This window comes from Mirounga angustirostris, unplaced genomic scaffold (assembly GCF_029215605.1).
Source record: "Mirounga angustirostris isolate CCGP_5_RB_7025 unplaced genomic scaffold, mMirAng1.0.hap1 SCAF_13, whole genome shotgun sequence".
Classification (NCBI taxonomy): domain Eukaryota; kingdom Metazoa; phylum Chordata; class Mammalia; order Carnivora; family Phocidae; genus Mirounga; species Mirounga angustirostris.
In genome coordinates, this window is record NW_026991721.1 from 78,222,568 (window position 1) to 78,242,629 (window position 20,062).

The 20,062-nt window shown below is 34.0% G+C and overlaps 1 protein-coding gene across 12 annotated transcripts in view; it reads left to right on the forward strand.

Annotated features, from left to right (window-relative positions):
• CNTN5 (contactin 5) overlaps positions 1-20,062 on the forward strand; it is a 1,392,146-nt gene that overhangs the window by 1,265,946 nt on the left and 106,138 nt on the right. For all 12 annotated transcript variants that reach the window (XM_064577192.1, XM_064577190.1, XM_064577193.1 and 9 more), the window contains one exon: positions 4,788-4,908. In XM_064577192.1, coding sequence (XP_064433262.1) covers positions 4,788-4,908 — 121 coding nt within the window. The remainder of the gene's footprint in view (positions 1-4,787; positions 4,909-20,062) is intronic.

A 20,062-nucleotide genomic window follows, 5' to 3' on the forward strand; every position in this document is an offset into this window, starting at 1 on the left:
AAAGAAAAGCTTTAAGAATATTTTACACTTGGGGCGCCTGGGTGGTTCAGTCGTTAAGCGTCTGCCTTCAGCTCAGGTCATGATCCCAGGGTCCTGGGATCGAGCCCCGCATCGGGCTCCCTGCTCCGCGGGAAGTCTGCTTCTCTCTCTCCCACTCCCCCTGCCTGTGTTCCCTCTCTCGTTGTCTCTCTCTCTGTCAAAAAAAAAAAAAAAAAAAAAAAGAATATTTTACACTTTTGAAGAATTTCCCAGTAGTTCATGTATGTATGTACTTTGTTTCACTTGATTTCCCTCATGAAAGAGATAGTGCAGTTATTATCCCAATAAAGTGACTTTCCCAGAGTTGCAAGGTTAGGAAGTCACTAAACTAAGGCTAGAATTCAGGTTTTCTTATTCTGAGTGCAGTAGTTTCCTTATAGGAGCGGATACCTATATATATATACAAAATAAAACTAAGTACTTATCAGAAAAATTACTATATCTATGGAAAACATTGATAGACACTTGTCAAAGGAGTGAATACCAATTAAAGAAAGATTTGTCTTGGCTAAGAGTGTGATTATAGTGTCCTATTAACAGATAGCATTTATCAAACCCTCACTATGTGCTAGATATTGCTATGGGCTTTACTTGCATTATCACATTGCAGCTGTGAGAGAAGTTTTGCATGGTAGAGTAATTTTCCCAAATTAAAAATTTAATAAGTGGTAGAGCAAGAATTCACACAATTCTGTGTCTTTCTAAAATCTGTATATACTCTTTAAGTACCTTTTTTCCACTGTCTTTTTCCATGATCTTTTCTTATTTCCCATCCTAACTTCTTTGAAAGAAAAAAAATGAGGGGAATGAGGAGGTATGTCAGGCACAGAGAAGGAAGGAAACAAGTCATTTCATGCATTCATCAGCTCACCCAGTGATCATTGGCTACATTAGCACCAAGCTCAGCTCTGGGACTATCCATAGTAGACCTTGGGGGTGACTTCCAAGAACATCAAGTGCTAGTTCAGAGACATGAGCATAACTAAACAGTGGCAGAGCTAATGAAGTCTAGCCCAGAAAGTCCAGAAAGACTTTACCAAGGAGAAGGCCTTCGAGCTGTCTAAAAGTATCTTCTCAAGCGAAGAAAGGAGAAAGAGCATCTGCAACAGAACAACAGGCAGAATTATAGGAAGTAGTCCCATGGATGAGAAAAGGTGAGAGTAAAGCTGTAGAAGCACAGGATTCTGTCATAGGAGGTGGCATCATGTTCTGAGGAGCCTTCTGTGTTGAAGTGAGGAGATTGGACTTAATCCACAAGGTAATAGGAGCCAGCACACACTTTGAACAGCAAAGTTATATGTGCTTCCATTTTTAAGAAGTCTTAACTAACAGTCTTATGTGGGATGAGGACATTTAGTCAAAGTGAAAGCCAATAAAGATTTGGACTTGAGTGGAAGGATGACAGTTCCTGTATTATTTCAAAGCATAAATAAAAATTACAATAATCTAGCAACTGCTCTAGTGAGACTATGTGACCAAGAAATGTAAATGATTTAGCCATGTTGCTGCTCTCACAGAGAGTAAACATACAGCCTCTTTCTTTGTTCTTTTTTTTAATTAAAGTGTAGTTGATATACAATGTTACATTAGTTTCAGGTGTACAATATGGCAATTTGACTAGTCTATGCATTATGTTATGCCCAAAACAAGTGTAACAGCCTCTTTCTTAAAGAGTCTTCATTTATTCAGCCATTCAACAAATATTTATTGAGCTCCTGCTATGTGGCATGCACAATGCTAGGTGCACAATGCTTGGAGCATTATGTTAAGTACTGGTTGTGGGGAAGTTCATTTGAAACAACATGTAACACAGTTTATTCATAAAGCCAGAAAAAGCAGCAAAGAAAAGACAGGATATAAAGTAAGTGTCAAACAAAACAAGAAAAGAGAATAACTCCTAAGAGAGAAAAAGTGAAAATGAGGTTTAAGCTTAAGAAAGCAAGCATCTGCTGTAAGTAACCATTTCATTAAAAGTGCACTAAATTGTGGAGGTTCTCTCTCAGGAACTGCATACTGTGGATTGAGATTAAGTATAATGGGTTCCCCATGAATTCTTCTCATTACTTCTCTTGAAAGATCAGTAAATCTACTGAATGGGTAATTTAGGTTTAGTGTTCACAATCCATTCATTTTACTTTTAATCTTCCCTGTCTAGAATTGTAAAAATATAACGTAGGTATAATCCAAAAGAGAAGGGATGAGCCCAAAATGAGACTATTTCAACTCCTCAAATAGTCTTGACATTGACAGAAATGCAATAAACTCTAGACTTTTTATTCCTGATAGATGGTGATGGAGCTTCAGCCAGCTAATAAAGTATTGCACACTATTAATTGCAGGAAACAAGTAAAAGACAGCATAGGAAAGATAATCTATACCTCACCCTCCTGAATTCCTCAAATCTTTATGTGATTTTCAGTGAAGACTCATCTTAATCTCATTAAGCTTTTCTTTTACTATAATTCAACAGAAAGGACAAAGGTTTGAGGACTTTTATCCAGGACAAAAAGAAATCAATAATTTGGGAAGAAAAGGTTCTGGAAAATAAGACAATCAATTATTTAATCACAAGAATGTGATTTTATAAAATAATTTTTCAAAAATGTGAGCCTGGAAAATGACTTTTAATCATTACTTTTTCCACTGTTAAACTACCACCAATCAGTTTGTGATATTAGAAAATAGACAAGCAAATAAAAAAACAACAAAACAAAAAATACCAAGCACAGTCTTCCATAAGCATATTTCTGGAAATAATAAAAGTCCCTTATGATTTTCTGGACCTATCCTTGGCTTTTCCATTAGACATAGGCCCCATTCTGGGTTCAGAGTGTATGTATTGATTCCTGATTAATTTGAGTACCCTATTAGGAGAGCTTCTTTGAAATCCAAGGGGAAAAAGAAATTTTCACACCTAAGATGGACCCATACTACATAAAGTGATAAAAATATCAAAGCTTATTTATAAGTATTAAATTATGTTGATTTGAAACTGAATTATAGCTTATAATGTTTATAATTTGCTTTTGTATACCCATATTAAATCAAAGAGTTTTAAAGTATAAATTTCCTTTTCAGATTTGAAAGAAGTAAACACTTAGTCCAGTATAGATGAGAAAATGAAATTTAAGAGTACCAATTTATCCCAAGGAAATTAGCAGCGTAGGACATTCTCTGGACAAATATCACATTCTTTGAAATAATTGTTATGACATTTTAATGCATTCTTACCATGAAGCATTCCCTTGTAAATGACTAAACCAGACTATGTCTTAACAATTATTTCATGAGAAAACTTCAATACCTTTAGAAGTTCTTATCATAAGACCAATAGAAAGGAAAAAAAAAACAGAAAAGAAATACCAGAAAAAAGTGGTTTAAAACATAGTATACAGTTAAGCATTTCATTTAAATAAATACACATAATTTGACAGGTAAAAACTTCCAATGACTTCACACACTTTCAATGAACCCTAAGGAAAGAAAAAAGAATCCAAAGAATTTCTAGAAATTCTTCTCACTTTTATGGTTTTTATATAACCCATTAGTCTATATCAAAATAAAGGCAAGCAACTAAACTCAAATAATTATTGGGATACTGCCCTCTGAGGACAAATACACTTTTTTTTTAAGGTAATTCACCTATTCCATCAAAAAATAAAAGATCTCTAATCTGAAGTGCTTCTCTTTGGCTTGCATTAAACATCCTTTCATATACTCAACTACTGTTATAGAGAAGTGTTGAGTTCTTTGAAAATATCGTTTCAAGCTATATGCATCTACACTCATTCCAGCCAATTTTTTTATTGCAACATGAAAACTGAAGAGTGTATTGGAGTTTTGCTATGTTGTTATCTGAAGAAATACCTTATGAGTTGTGAATTCCAGATCTTTGGATGTTCACACACACACACACACACACACACACAAATCTGTCTTTCCTGATAGAGTAAATGAAAGCCAAGTTTAAGTAATGAAAGTCTGTACCCGTCATTCTAATGTGTAGGATCATCACTAATCCCATGAACTGATACATCTAAAAGATACTTATTCATCTCCTTAACTGCAGTTGTTCTTCAACTATGTTCTAATCATCATGCTCCCAACAAGAATCAAGTGTTTCAAAACTCCTTTGTGTTTCATAACTACACTGATTAGCAGAAATACAGGCTGACCCTACTCCCTGATGGTGGCGGTTATGGGAGGAATAAATCTTCGTTAAGTAAAGACACATGGCTTTGCACCAGCAATGTTCCACCCAAGCACTCTCACTCTGTTGCCTACAGTGTACTTACAAAAACAATCATTCAATAAAGCTGCACAAGATAATCTTTGGACTGCTATCTTCTCATAATTAATTTCCACACGTTGCTCTTCCTTTCAAAACTATTGTCTTGCCACAATATAGGCCTGTCTCTGAATGTCAAAGCGATAATTTTGGCTCACTGATTATTTTTCCTATACTTTTAAATATATGAATGTTTATGCATATTTAAATATTTCTTAAATATCTTAGCTGCTGAATCATGATATGAAATATTTAATGTTCAAACTCTTTATTAGCAGTCATTGAAAACATAACTTCCATGTGTTCCTTAAAATAGGGCATGTTTGATTTCTGTATTGTTGTCATATAAATTGTAAGGACAAAAATGGGCCCTATGACTGAATGTACAAAATTCCCCTTAAACCACCTTGAACTAGGCAGATTTGCAACATTTTAAACTGGCACTTCATCCCTCTTTCAGCAAGCATCCTCTGCAGATTTAATGATCAGGAACATCCTTCTGATGCATGCTGGGAGATATGGCTGCAGGGTACAGACCACAGCAGACAGTGTGTCAGATGAGGCAGAACTTCTGGTTAGGGGTGAGTATGCTAATAGTGCAGTCCGAAGACATGATCACCATAAATTATCATACAAAGGAATTTAAATGCATGGACTTTGAGCACATCAGTACTGTGCATTTTACTTTCAATTTTACAATATATGTCATTTTTGCTTAACCTTTTGCCGTTGAAAAGATCACATGGAAAACTGCTTCTTAGTAACAGACAAAACCGGTAGATCCAACTTCAGGGTCTAAAACACCTTCAGTAGTAAGGGGTCACTTATTGTTTCACCAACTTAATGCCAAACAGAAATTTTAAACAGTGGAGCCACAGATACTTGGACTGAGAGAAAATTTGTTTGTGTGTAGATGTGTGTTTTTCAAATGCAAAGCTAGTGGAACCCTTAGGCATTTTTTTTTTTTTCCCTCCACTAACTTCTAAATTCTGCTTCCCAAAACAGGAAAACTGCATGCCTAATATGGTGGCATTTGCCACTGTTCAGTGACAGGGGTTTTTTAAGTCTGAAAATGTCAAACAGAGTCTGTGCATAAATGACAGTTAAGTGGTTTCCACTATGAACTGGGCTGCCGAATTCTGCAACCCTATAAAGTTACATCTTATTTGAATTAAGTAAATGACTACAGCATTAATTTCTTTTAGCGCATTATTCCCCAGTATGGGAAATGCAGCTCCTAGCATGCATATTCTTTCTATCTCTCTCTCTCCTCCCTTCCTCCCTTCCTTGCTTCCTTTCTTTCTTCCTTCCTCCCCTTCTTCCTCTCTCTCTCCCTTCCTTCTTTTCTCTTCTTTCTTTTAGTTTGAGATACAATATACCTACAGAAAACTCCACAAATTATTTGTGTACAAGTGTATACCTCAATGAAAAATCAAATATGAATATACCATGAAACTAAATTCAAGAACTAGAACACTAACAGAATCTCACCTAGTGCCTCTCCTTTTTTGATTTTAAACAATTACATTTTGAGTGATGTGAGTATTGTATGCTAAGACTCTTTGCATGATCTCTGCAAATAAAAATTCAATCTATAGCAAAAACTTATATTTTAGATCTATGTGTCTTTTATCTACTTGAAGTGTTTTCCAATCATGACTTTTAAGAATTCATTAATATTATAAAAATCTTGAGTAGGAAACATAAGGCATATAGTAAGCTTCATCATCTCTTTGTTTTAGTTGTATGTATTATCAAAGGTTTGTTGATTTTTGGTAGTGCATCCATCATTGATCCAAGTAAAATATTGTTTTGAAACAAGTGTGCGTCTGAGTGAGTGGCACTTTGTCCTTTTTTTGGTGTGTTCCTATTCAAAAGGTTATTTGAACTTTTCTCCAAATTTATATCAAGTGTGTATCTGTATTACCCTTTTACAAAACATCAACCTTTTAAAGTGCTCATCCTCTCATGATATTCCATTTAGGTAAAAATTCTTCTTTTATGCCTTTTGAAGTTATAAGGCTCATGGAACTGCAAGCTCCATATTGCAGTCAGATTTATGGAAAATTGCTTTCTTCTCTTGCTGTGGTCTGTTTTCGATTATGTGTATTTATTGTGTAGCACTTGCCTAGTAATTTAGAATGATGCTCCTAAAATTGGAGCTTTCCAAATGAATAACACAATTTAGAGGTTGATAACAAGAAACTAGGTATTTTTACAGGGTTGTGAGGGGCAAATTTAAACCAACATTCTGCTTTGTAAGTAAAATTAAACTCAACAGAGTTTAGAACATAATTCAGGTTCAGCTTTTTTGTGTTCTGCTCTTTTAGCCTTTGGCTTTATGCCTGGGAGAAGATAAAATGCATAAATGTCGAAATTACACTCAAAAGAAATTTCAAACAGGTTGCTATTGTCTGAATATTCATGCAACATTCAACTCAAGCTTTCATTCAAAGTGAGTTTGATCAAGTCACCAATGTTCTATTATATAGTTGCTTTACTTATCTAAAATTAGTGAAAATAGCTTGCCTTTTCTGCCTGGTTGGTCTTAGACAGATTTAAAAACTTAACTAGGGGTTTTGGTTCCTCTCTTTTTTTAATTTTACTATTTTTGTTAACAGCTCCTGATAATTGAAGGAACTTGGATATTTGACTATTGCTGTTTTCCAGGTTGGCTTGTGAAATAAAACTCAAAATAGTCTTACCCTGCCGTTCTTTCTCCCGTTCCCATTCATTGATTTGTAAACTTGGGGAATTCTAATAATACAGGGCATAGGACAAAAGTTGAGCATTTTAAATAGAGTTTTTCTAATGATGGCTACAATTCCAGCAGCAGAATCCTTAAGGTGCATTTATTCAAGTATGTGTCACATAAAAATGGGAACAGCAAAGACAACTCCATCATACATCTTCCTATACAATACCATCATTGGATTGTCTCAGCAGTTCACTTTGCTCAATGTTGAGCATGAGGAACATTCTTGGGTGGCAAGGGATAAATTTCTATAACCCTGTAATTCTATTTTAGTGGGGATTTGGGGAGAAAAAAATCTGTGTTCCCCGAGATTGATGGAAGCTATTTTTTTATCATCTCCTTTCCCATTAAAGACAGTCTATGAAATTCTTTTGTGCATCTTACCAAGTCCTGAAATTTTTCTCCAGGCCTCATAAGGATATCAAATTGGAGCTCAGGTGTGTAGCCCTAAGACCTCATCATTGCCTGTTTAGAATCTGAGTGTTCCTAACTACTTTAAAGCTATATTTCCCCCAAATGCTTGTTTCCACTGTTGCTTCATTTTGCTTGTGAATGTCAGTTCTTTTATTCACCTCTTTTCCACTATTCTTATCATCTTCCAAAAATTGAATTTTCCCATAAATAATCATCTGAAGCATAAAATCACTTGCTTTCACATATTTAATATTCAGTGAACCAGCATTATTGCAGCACCACAAATAATTTGGAGAGCCATAATAGAAGTAATGAATATGTTAAAATAAATTATTTTGCTGAAATACAAAAGGAAGTTAAAGCCACACCTGGACATCTGTGCACAATTTAAGTCACTTATTCAAGTGTGATATAGCAACAAAACAGAAAGTAAGACTAGACAATGCTATAGGGAACCACTTTACAGATGGATAGAACTGTATTATGTTATCCAGGGCACAGGACATTGATCATCAAGAGGTAACATGGGAGAGTACACGATTTGTAAAGAACCGATAACTCCCAAGCAATTTGAGAGATGATCAAACACAATATTAAAGACTCCAGAGAAAGGAGTGTTAGTTTTTTGTTACTTTATTTTACAAAAATGAATGTTAGAATTATGTTTTCCCAAGCCAATATAAGAGTAGGAAACTATCTTGGTTTAAAGAATAAAATGTGTTTAGCTGAGCTGCGGTAACTGGGACCAGAACATGAGTTCTGCTTATTCTGCCAAGAAGCAGAAGAAAGAGTTTAAAAATTCACTTCTTCATGAAAATTTTATATTCATATTACTCTGTTTATTAATACAAAACAGTAGGTCAAGAACTCTTAGAATAGTCAAAGAATAATCAATAATCCTTTGGCTCCTCCTGAATGCATACCTTATATGCTCTCCTTTCTCAAAACTTGGACAATAATTTTCATTTCCTGTGTTACAACTTACAGAATGAATCTGATGTTTATTAAATTGAATTTGAGAGGAAAGACTCCACCCTAGGACGTAACTTGTTGAGAGATATCTCGCTGTTTTTTAACCACTCACCCCTTCTTATTCAACTTGATGTTCAACCTGTCTTTCAATCTTACTTGCTTTAAACTTTCCATCAATTCAATTCTATTTATTCTTTTCAAGAAAGCTTCTTTCCTTTAATATTTTACCTTGAATCTTTCCCAACCCACCTAGTCACCTTTCACTGCAAATCTAAAACTACTAAAAGTTTGACTGTTTTGTTAAATAAGTCAACGGGTATATATTGATAATTTGGTATTCATTTACTCACCCATTCATTCAGTACCTGCTCTGTATCAAGCTCTGAGCTAGGCACATAGATGGAAAGATGAAGGCACCAAAGTCTCAGCCCTCTGTGGGGCCTTATGGCCACTAGTGTGAGAGGCATCTTTGGGAATGGCATGAGAAACACTAAAAAAGTAAAGCTCCCTGGAAACTTTCAGTCTTTTAGGAGAAATAATGCAATACTAGGAGACAACATAGGCATAGCTACAGGACTACATAATTTGTGGGAACTAGTGCAAACTAAAAATGCAGAGCCCCTTGGTCAAAACTTCATAAGAATTTCAAGACAATGATGGCAGAGCATTAATCCAAGTATGGGGACCTTCTTTTTTTTATGCACATTTTTTTATTTTGAACTAGAAGTCAAAAATAATAAGCATCCATATTTCTGTCTGTTAATATACAGTGATTTTTAAAAGGAAGGAAAGCAAATTATGTAGAAGAATAATTTGTACCTGATAAGTGTTTGAAAGTTACATTACCTTAAATACGTCTCATCAATGATGGGTGATCATGTCTCATTTTGACCTACTAATGCATTTTGAATATAAATTTTTTTTATTTTGCTTTCAATTTCTTTGATACACTGACTTTTCCTAAAAAGAGGGTTAATATTTTTCATTGATTCTTAAGATTGATATTGGTAAGCAGTTAACTTCCCCTGTTCAAGTATATCTTTCTCACCAGTAAAATTTCTTGTTTTTATTGTTTATGCCTCTAATAAAATTACATTTAATTTATGCCACTGGGAACTCTGAAGATGGGCCATAAAAAAAGTGTCCTCTCTTCCTCCTGCCCCAAGAATATAATGCTTATCTAACTAAAAATTTGAGGCAAATTAAAGAGCAAGAATGGACAAAGCCGAGTGTTTTAGCAACTAGAATTAAAAGAAGCTGAAGCTCAGAACATATCCAGTATGGGGACCTTCTAAGGTAGGAACCCTCCCTGAGAGACTACGCAGCCGTGAAACCAGCCTGCTATAGCTATTAAATTATGTATTGCTCTACAAGAAGAAAAGGACTTTAGCAAAGGATACTAAAATACCTTTTTTTTTCAGTGACAACAAAGTTGTCTAAATCTGTTTTCTCATCTGTAAAATTAACATATTACAACCTCTTCAGAGGTTTTATTAGCTTTTTATAGGAAATATCTTTTAATTATTCTACTCCATTTTGGAAGATTTTGTTTATTGTGTTAAAGTAATCATTAATTCATATTTCTATTTTAATTTCCACCAAAACCTCTTATCATCATGTGGTAGCTGGTGTTACCAAACTAGGTGATTTAATCTAGCCAACCACAGAGGTTTTATATTTTAGCTACTTGTGAAGTGTTACCTGTTTAATTTTGTTCTTAAATTAACCTTGAGATATCAATTACTGTCTGATGGAAACCAGTTTAGGACCTTTGAATAAATTCTGTCTAAACAATAATTTTCAGTGATTCTCAACTAGCAAGAAAGGAAAGTTTAAGAATTCTCTGCTTTTTGCCCTTGGAAGGATACAAGTACTAGAACTTTCCCAACAAAGGGAAATTCAAGCTAGGTGAAAACCTTGAACATATTTCTATTTTGAGAATCTGATTTGAGAATTAAGCGTATTAATGTGTTAATGTACTCTATCTTTATATCTCTCATAGAACTACCCTTGTGAACCATGTAGATTCCAAACTGAAATAAATGTTTATCTTAGCACTGGCCTAGTTTAGCATCTGGCCACTTCTGAAAGTTTCAAGCTTTAAAATGTACAAGTATTTAACACAAGTATCTTTTGGAAGATAGAGTTTGCATAGTTTTTCTTTTTCACCATTACACAATGACCTTGTACTTGGAGATTGCACAAGCCTTCATATGGTGGAGTAAAGTGTTGGACTCAAAAGAGTCTCTATTAAAAAAAAAAAAGTTTCTAGTGGAAAGAAAAAGAACCAGTAGTCACAAAAGCAAAGCTGATTTTGCCAACATTTGGGGATCACAGGACAATGAAAATGTTTTCAGTGTAATTTTAATCTTAATAAATAGTAATAGTAAATGAATTTGCAATTAATTTGTTTTAGAGAAGAATGGAGGTTATTCAATTAATATATTTGTTTTTGTAACATTAAAATATCTTTAAAATACATATGTAAAATATCTTCCTTCTTAAAGAAAACCTAATCTTATTCATGCAGTATCTTATTGAAATATCCTACATCACTGTGGAAATTTTAGATCACTACTATCACAAGTATTGGATGATTATTTAAATAACTTACACCAATGACTTATTTTTCTAGCTTAGAATTGTTTGACATTAACTTTTTTTTTTTTTTTTTTTTTTTTTTTTGGTTAATCGTGTGTTTGGATTCTGCACCACATTTAGTTTGGTTCACTGAAGTGATAGTTGACTGAAGTGATCTGATTGATGGAAATGATTGAAACAAAATGAACAATTAAATTGTCATTGTATACAGACAACCAATTGATGGAGACTAAGTTGTGTATTTTATTCACTCAACAAATATTGAGAACTGCTAGATGCCAAGTTTTCCTTTAGTCACTGATAATTTCTGTCAATTGACTTAGACTTCTGCAGGTTTCTTAATAGGAACATTTTGCTATTTTGAAGCAAGTACGCTGACTTCACTTCCATTTTGAGAAAAATTCTAATCAGCTGGACTTCATATTATACATATTTTTGAGTCATAAACTCTAAGGTGATCACATTTCACTATGTACTTTGTCCCACAGACTAAGCTATTTTTCTTACATATCCATCTTAATATAAAAATGACATTTACTATCACTTCACATTTATGCAAACTTATTGAGATAAGTTCTTGGTGTGTGAGTTATGTTTTAAGTGCTGTTTTTATTCATTGTTTAGTGGGTGCCCACTATACACCACGACGGTGCTAAGTGTGCAAGAGGGAGAAGTGAGAGATGGGATTGGATCTAAGTGCCTTCTAATGCCATGGTAGAGAGCTTAACCTTTATACTGAAAGTTATGGACATCGATCAAAGGACCAAAGCAGGCAGGGAACATGAGTAGATATATACTTTAAGATCATTCTGAAAACCATAGAGGTTTTTTGAGACCAGTGGTTGCTAATAGACCAAGTAGGAAGTTATAGCAGTAATCTTCACAAGAAATAAGAAAGGTCTGAAAAAAGGAAATGATCATGGAGATTAAAAAAGAGTGTACATATTCAAAAAATAAGAAGGAGACAGAATCTATAGAACCTGGTAGCTCACTGTCTATGAAAAATGAGAAGGAAGAGTCAAGAATGAATGCCAACTGTGTTGCTTAATTGAGGGATCAATGGCAGTGAGACCATACATTCTGGTTAGACCAAGATAGTTCCAAGTTAAACTAGGAGTGACAGAGTAATTATTAGTGAAATCCTTTCACTCTCAAAATTGTCCTGGTTTAGATAAATTATGTGGCCACCCTAATGAATGATCATGATTTTCATGTAGTCAGGAAAGTAAGGAGAGAAGTGGATTGGTGGTAAAGGAACAGCATTTAAGATAAGGCTCTCCAAAGAAAACTAGTCTGTAAGCAAATAGATTTGTGGCTATGGAGGTAGGAGAGAAACACCAAAGTTGAGATGTAGAGCACAGAGTTGAGAGATTGAGCACAATCAGATAGAAATGAAAGTACAGAGATAGCATGCAAAGAATGAGAAGAGAAAAACACTCAGGATAGAAGCTCAAGAAAAACTAAAGTTGAAGAGGAGAGAAATATACAAAGATTGGGAAGTGGCTGCTGGAGACAGCAAGCTACCAAGAAGAAAGCAAGGAAATCAAGTCAAAGGGACAAAGAAAAGAGAGTTTCAGGAAAGACAAAGTAGGCAACAGTATCAAGTGTAAGTAAAATAAGAACCAATATCTACCATTAGGTTAAGCAATTTGAAAGTAGTTGATGACTTTGGCAAGGGCAAATTCAATGGCATGATGGGTGTAATTACCAAATTACAGTAGGTGGAAAGAGGCAAACAAGATGTATAAAAGGAAAGCATGGGCTTTGAAGTCAGACAGGCCATTTCACATCCCCCAAGCTCTCACTGGTCTGTAACTTTGGACAGGTTGCTTAACTTTAACCTTGCTCACTTTCCGTTCATTCATTCAACACTGATTCATCAAGCATTTATAGAGCACATAATATGTGGCAGGCACTATACTAAGAACCAGTTAGCCATGAACAATTTGCATCCCTGACATAGAAGAACATGTCTTTTTACAATATAAGAAGTGCTGTTACAGATGTATGAGCAGCACATTTTACTCTGATCATAAGCCCCATTAATAATAATAAAAAACAACTAGCATTTATTAAGGTTTTCTTACATGCCAGGCCCTGTCCCTATATGAATTATTTCACTTTATCCATTTAGCATATCATATAAAAACAATGAGAGGAATACTATTTTTAGTTTCAATTTGCAAATAAAGAAACTAAGGCTTAGGGAGGTTTAGGACTTGTTGAATGTCACCCTAATAAGTGGAATAGTGAGTAGAATCCAAGCAGACTAATTTCAAAGTGAACATTTAAAATTATTATACTGCCTTCCATCATCAATTGCCAGATTGTTTTTATTTTATTCATTATTGTATTCCCTGGATCTACTTAGTTCCTGACACATTACAGTTCCTGACAAATATTGATAAATATTTGTGAAAGGAAGGTAGAAAGAAAGAGAAGGAAAGGGCAGAGCAGGGAGGTAGAAAAGAAGGAAAAGGAAGAAAGGGGGAGAAAAGAGAAAGAGGAAGAAAGGAATAAGGAGGAAGGGGAAAGAGAAGAGTCTTATGAGAAGGGATGGAGTGACAGGCTTTGCATAGGAGTCAGAGAATTTTTATACATAAGCTGGTTTAAAGTCATTTGTTAAGGTAAGAAAGAGAACAGAAGATAATCTACATCATCTTGCAAATAAGCTCTTTTTCACTCTCATCTGCCTCTAAGGGTAGGCCTCACGCTCTCTAATCCTCTGAAGTTTCTAATCTTTGACCACATGACCAGGAAGCTCAACATTACTGATCACCACTTTCTGTCTTATATTTTGTTCTAAATGACCACTAAGCTTACTGACAAGTCTGAACTTCCCCTGACCCCTATGTCTTGCCAAGTATACAAAATGTCAAATTCTAATGATTATTTTCTCAGGATATCTTGTGGGACTTCTTATCCAGACACACTAAGTTTTGATAGAAAAGAATCACTTCCGGACAAAATGTCACCAGGAATACTAAGCAGTTATAAAGAAACAGACCTCTTTCAGCATGATCTCTTCTCATTCTCTCATTTTAAACTTTCTTATGATTGCCACAATTATGAGGGAAGTACAAACCTCCCAGCTGCTTTAAAAAGCACCTGACCTGTATTTCAATCGTTACTTCTGGTGTTTCAAACCCTCGATATTCGTTGTTTCTTACTTACTCATAGGTAAATTATGCCAAAAGTCATGAAAACAAAACAACACAAATCAAAAAATCGTGTTTGGTGTTCAGAAGGTTGTCCTTATTAAACTCACCAATATTACTTGGGCAAAATATTGGAAGTACATTTTACATGTGTTCATTTGTTTGAATTATTTGGAAAAATCATCTACTTACTTTTCATAGTTTTTATAGATATAGGACTAAACCAACCAGCAATCCTTTCTAACACATGACCTTTTTAATTTCCTGAATGAATTTGTTTTCTGTGACAGTTACCTAGATTATTTTAACGTTTTTTCAGTATTAGGTAGTAATTTGTTTTCATGTAAGCCTAGAATACACAGTTTCAGAGGCCATATAGATACTACATGGCTCTTTCATAACCTATATGTGGTCACCAAGAACCCAAGTTCCAAGCAAAAGATCTGTGGAATGTCAGCCCAATACTGGTCACACCTCCAAAACAATGGAAAATTGGTAAGTTCACTTTAGTCCCTGTCCTAAAATCTTGTTTTATTTCAACCTATGTTCCAAAATACTCAATTCTTAATTATTCTCTTGATTTTGTCTAACATAATACAACATGTAACCTGGTCTCTGAATGATTCTTCATTGAACAACACAAAATCCATGAATATTGAACAGAGAGAGGATTAACACTGATTGAAAGTTTTTGCTGACTTTTACTGAAGATTAGATTTTGTCCTAAACATCTGGCAAAGGTAATGTCTCCGTTTCACTAAGTACTCCTTAATTTGGAATTACAAAGGCAATTAGTTCTCTAATGGGTTAGAGCAACTGAGGTGAGAGAATAGGGGAGAAACTGAACAGCAGATGATGTCTGTTAATGCCAAGAAAAAAAAAATGACTTTGAATCATTCTTGGTAAAAATATTTCTTATAAATGTCTCTTCCTCTTTTTTTTTTCATTTTTCAAAACTAGAGTGTGTCTAACTTTATTGCTTAGTATGTATGAGGAAAATCTAATTTGATACCTTCTATGTAAAGATTGGCAGTCATGAACACATGGATCTCTACCCTATGTTATTGATTGACTTTATCAGTAGACTTTACCTTCAGAAACTTCTAGATCATTGCTGAGGTACCTAAAAACTGAGGGGAAAAGGGAAAAAGATAGCTCCCAGCTTTATAAAAACAGTTCATTAAAATAGAAAATAACCACTATAAGATTCAAAGTGGGCAGGCATTGAAAAGCTGAGATATAAAAGCGACAGCTGCAAGGTTATTTACTGCAGTTAGAAAATAAAATTACATAAACTTAAGGTGTATAAAAAGTAGCAAAGAAAGGTCTGCTGTGCTTGCATTTCATTTAGAAAAACAGTATCTTTGAGCAACCCTGAGCACTTGGCACTAGACCTAGTTTATAGCTGGTGCTCAGTAAATGTTAGTTGAATCTCAATAGCCTGATTTAAAAATGACTCACGTTGTTTAAAATTGCTGTGATAGTAACCAGTTTATATAGCCAATACAGTGTAGCATTATAAAAATAACCCAGGCCCAGATTTCAATCTCAATCTGATACTAGCTGAATAACCATAGGCAAGTCATTTTACCTCTTTTGGATTCTTCATTTGTATAATAGGCATATAATATCTAATTTGTGATTTAATAGGAGAAAGAAATGAGATTTCAAATGGTAGAATGCTTCTCAATAAATGTAGATATTATTGTTGATATTCTTAATTAGAGAAAGAATTTTTATTTCCCTAATCTTTAAGGTTAAGGAATAAATCATTGTTCTTTATGGTATATATGGGCCGGAAAATGGTATACATTTCTCCAACAATCAATCCTATTTGATTATCCATTGACTAAAATATCCAATAATATTCTGATTATTTTGTCCATCTTGTTCACTTACAACTTGATAATACATTCTAAAGGTGATTGGAAGCATTTTGACTGCCTCTCCTTCCTCAGGGTCAAATTGGCATGTTGATAGATTTGGCATAATTGTGTTCTCTGTTGGTTTATTGTCATTAGGATAAACTGAAACACCTTCAGGGCCATCTCAGTATATTCAGTAAACTGAAGCAATGAAATCTTGCATCACTTTCCTGAAGCAGGTTGTTTATATTAGCACGCATTTACATGCATTGAAGATTCCATTGTGATGGTTTCTATCTTTGAGCAAAATGCAATAGCTATCTTAGTGTACAAAGGAATTTCCCAAATGTGAAGTAAATGCTGAAGGACTTCAAATACAGTTATATAAAGGAATCAAAAGAATTAGACTGAGTTAAAAAAAAAAAGTTAAAAAGTTAAATACACAAATTATATTTCATTCTAGAAAAAAATGTGTAGATGAGCCCATGACAGATAGTTCTAAGGGTTTTTTTTCTTATCAGTAACTATCATCAATATCTGCATATCTATAGCCACCAACTTGATATCACACAAAATAGCACCAACTACATATTATAAAATTGATTTAAATCACATTATTCAATATTTTTAAAACAAATATTCATTCTATGAATGTTTACATAGGATTTTGCCATACCTTCAGCTTAGTTGACAATGAAGCAATGCAAAAATTAAAATAAAGGATACAAAGCTGTTACAAACCACCCAGGACACTAAAGGATTTGGAAGTATTTATAAAATAAATACTTAGATTTTTAAAAAGTGAAACCAAATAGTATGAATGATTTTTAGGTTCCCCTGAAATTATGTCTTAGATTTTAAAATATTCTAGGTCAGAAGTACAAAATTTTAAGCAATAGGAATATTTTTTAAACCACATAAGTTAATCATCTTTACCAAAGCACTAGCTTTCTCATTTGTCAGCATTCTGATTTGGCTAATTTAAGTATTCATTCATCACAGAAAACTGTGGCATAAAACGTCTCTTTGAATTATATGTTTTGCTCAGGAGGTTATTGGTTCATATAATTAGTTCTTTTGTGGCAACTCAAGAAATAGAACTGTTATTAGTAAAATTCATTTGAAATACCTTATCACTGTTTCAAAGACATTTTATCACCTGATCTGTATGTATCAGTAAATCAAAGCTCATATATTTGTCTTACAACCTCAGCTCACAGAATGTTAAGTCAAGCTAATAAGTAGCATCGATCATACCCCACTGGATGAGGTAGTATGTGTTACAGACACTCTCCCTGTAATCCATCCGTTATATGGAAATCTGTTACAAATTATCCAACCTCCAGGACTGCTCTATTTAAATGCTCTGCAAGAGCCCCACTGTCTCCATTTTTCCAAATGAGTTAGATGGTGGCATTAGGATTGTACCAGTTCATTGTCACCATCTGACAGCAGTCATCTTTCAGTCTGTGCTGAGCTCTTAATGGTACATTGCATAATGGTATATGTCTTCTTACAGTTGTATCACAAAAAATCCTCCAAGTATAAAACAGGAGCCGTCAAGATACCCCTAAGACAATTCTTTCTCCATTATTTCTCAGACATTGTGAGATAAGTTAACCACTTAGGGAGTAATACTCATTTTTTTAAGTCCTTATTAGCCTACTGATTTGCTCAGTTAGTTAAAATATGAAATGACCCTAGATACATGTTTGTCAACTTTTGTTCATTTCCACAACCATGAAACATGTCCCTGGTCTCAATGGATATCTTGTAGAACATGTTGTTGGTATGGAAAATCATGAAAGAAAATCTAAATAAATGAGAGTAAGTACAAATGTATACTTCAGAATAAAAAAACATAAAAGAAAGTTTCCTACTTACAGTTTAGCCATAATATCATCAAAGATAACCCTGTCTTAAAGAGAATGGGTTTATAAATGTATTCCCTAATGTGTCATTGGAAATAATAATTCCAAATTCACTTCATGGTATATTTGGGAACATAAGCTACAAGAATATCTATAAATTATTCATAAGTGAATAGTGAGAGTGAACAAATTTAAAAGTCAATGCATTTTTTTTTTTTTTGCATTGCAGAGTTGCAATGAGTCATACACAATAAACCCAATATTGGATTTATGCAAAGTTTTGCAGAAACATGGCACCTTGCCTGTTTTAGCTCCCCATATGGTATTTTCCTATAGGATTTCTTTGACTCATTTTTTCTTAGAATTTATTTAATATTTAGTTTAATAAATTAATTTCAGGATAGTACCTGGGTTGCTTGAGGTTTTTAATAAGGTGATTATTTTTATTTATTCTTGCCATTTGTACAATAGACCCTCAAATATCTATTTTCCATTTCAGAAGGATCACTTCGATGGATGGACAGTATTATTTTTCTATTGGAATATACACAGTGTGTACAACTTCAACTCATGTAAAACTACATTAAATATTTATGCCTGCTTAAATACCTGCAATTGTCGGCTAATTTACCTTTCATCTGAATTTTGTGATAATTGAGAAGTGTTTGTATTTTTCTAGAAAGAAACACAGAATTCTTTAAACATCTTAAACAAAGTGATATGGAAAGTCTCACATTGGTAATTAAATGCTTCAGCCAAAAATGGCACAGTCATTTTAGCTCACAACTCACTGGTCTGAGTCAATCACTTAGCCCCATTTAACCCAAAGAAGACAGAGTTCCAATGACAAACCCACATTCACAACTTATACCTACCAGGATAAATTTCATGAAATTCCAATTTTATAAGACTAGTGTAGGGAAAGGATAGTGTCATTTTGTTTTGTTTTTCTTTGTTTTCCTTACAACATAAGTAGAATAATCACTATACTCTTAATAAGAGTACAAGAAACTGGTATGCAGAACTTTCTTAGAGACTACCACTGTCATTGAAACTACACTGACAACTTCAACTAAGCAACTCCAGTACAATAAGACAACACTGGAAAAGTGATTTACTGAATCATTACAATTTACATATGCTACCACATGTTATTGCAAAGGTTTTGCTGCTTTAGTATTAACCATTGATCATTAACATTTTCAATTATTTAAATAGATTTTCCCCAATATCTTCCCATAGCCTCTGAGGGCTTCCATTCCACTTTTGCTTTATGGTTTTCAATGGCTTCTTTCCTTTGACTTTTCTCATGTGTTATCCAGAGTGGCTTCTCATCACACTCAGATAAAATTTAAATTCATTACCATTGCCCTCAAATCCCTCTGTTATCTGGCACCTACTGACATTTCCAACATTATCACCCTACTCTATCCTCTTTTTTCACTTTGCTTCAACCACATCAGAATCCTTTCTTTTCCACAAATGTGCCAAACTCATCAACACTTAGGAATTCTGCCACTGAAGTTCTCTGCCTAGAAAACTCGCCCATAATATGTATGAGGCTGGCTGGCTTCTTATCATTTATTTTTCAGCTTCTTATCTAATGTTTTCTATCTTGCCTCCACCTGATCTTCACCCCACTTTATTTTCTTCATTGCATTTATTATTATCTGAAACTATCTCATTCATTTGTTCATTGGCCTTCTTCTCTTCCCTAGAAAGTAATCCTAATCCCTAGGGTCTGGCACACAGTAAATATTTCCTCAATATTTTTAAGCAAATTATTAAATGTATGAATAAATGACTATCTAATTCTTTTTCCTAAAGTGAATAATTACATTTTTTAAATCAGATAAATAGAGAAGGATGGACAGTGTATGAAGTAGTAATTGGACAAACAATAATCATAGGCATTTAATATTAAATATATTGCCATGTCATATGATATGTCAATAAGGCAGACACTGTGAAATAGGAGAAAAAACTATATGGGAATAATGTGGTGGGATAGGGTTTTCAGAAGTTTCCTATAGTGCAATCAAAAAACAGTTCTTTGAAGCTTGGCACTCCCATCTCTATGAATACCTTAGCATTTTTTT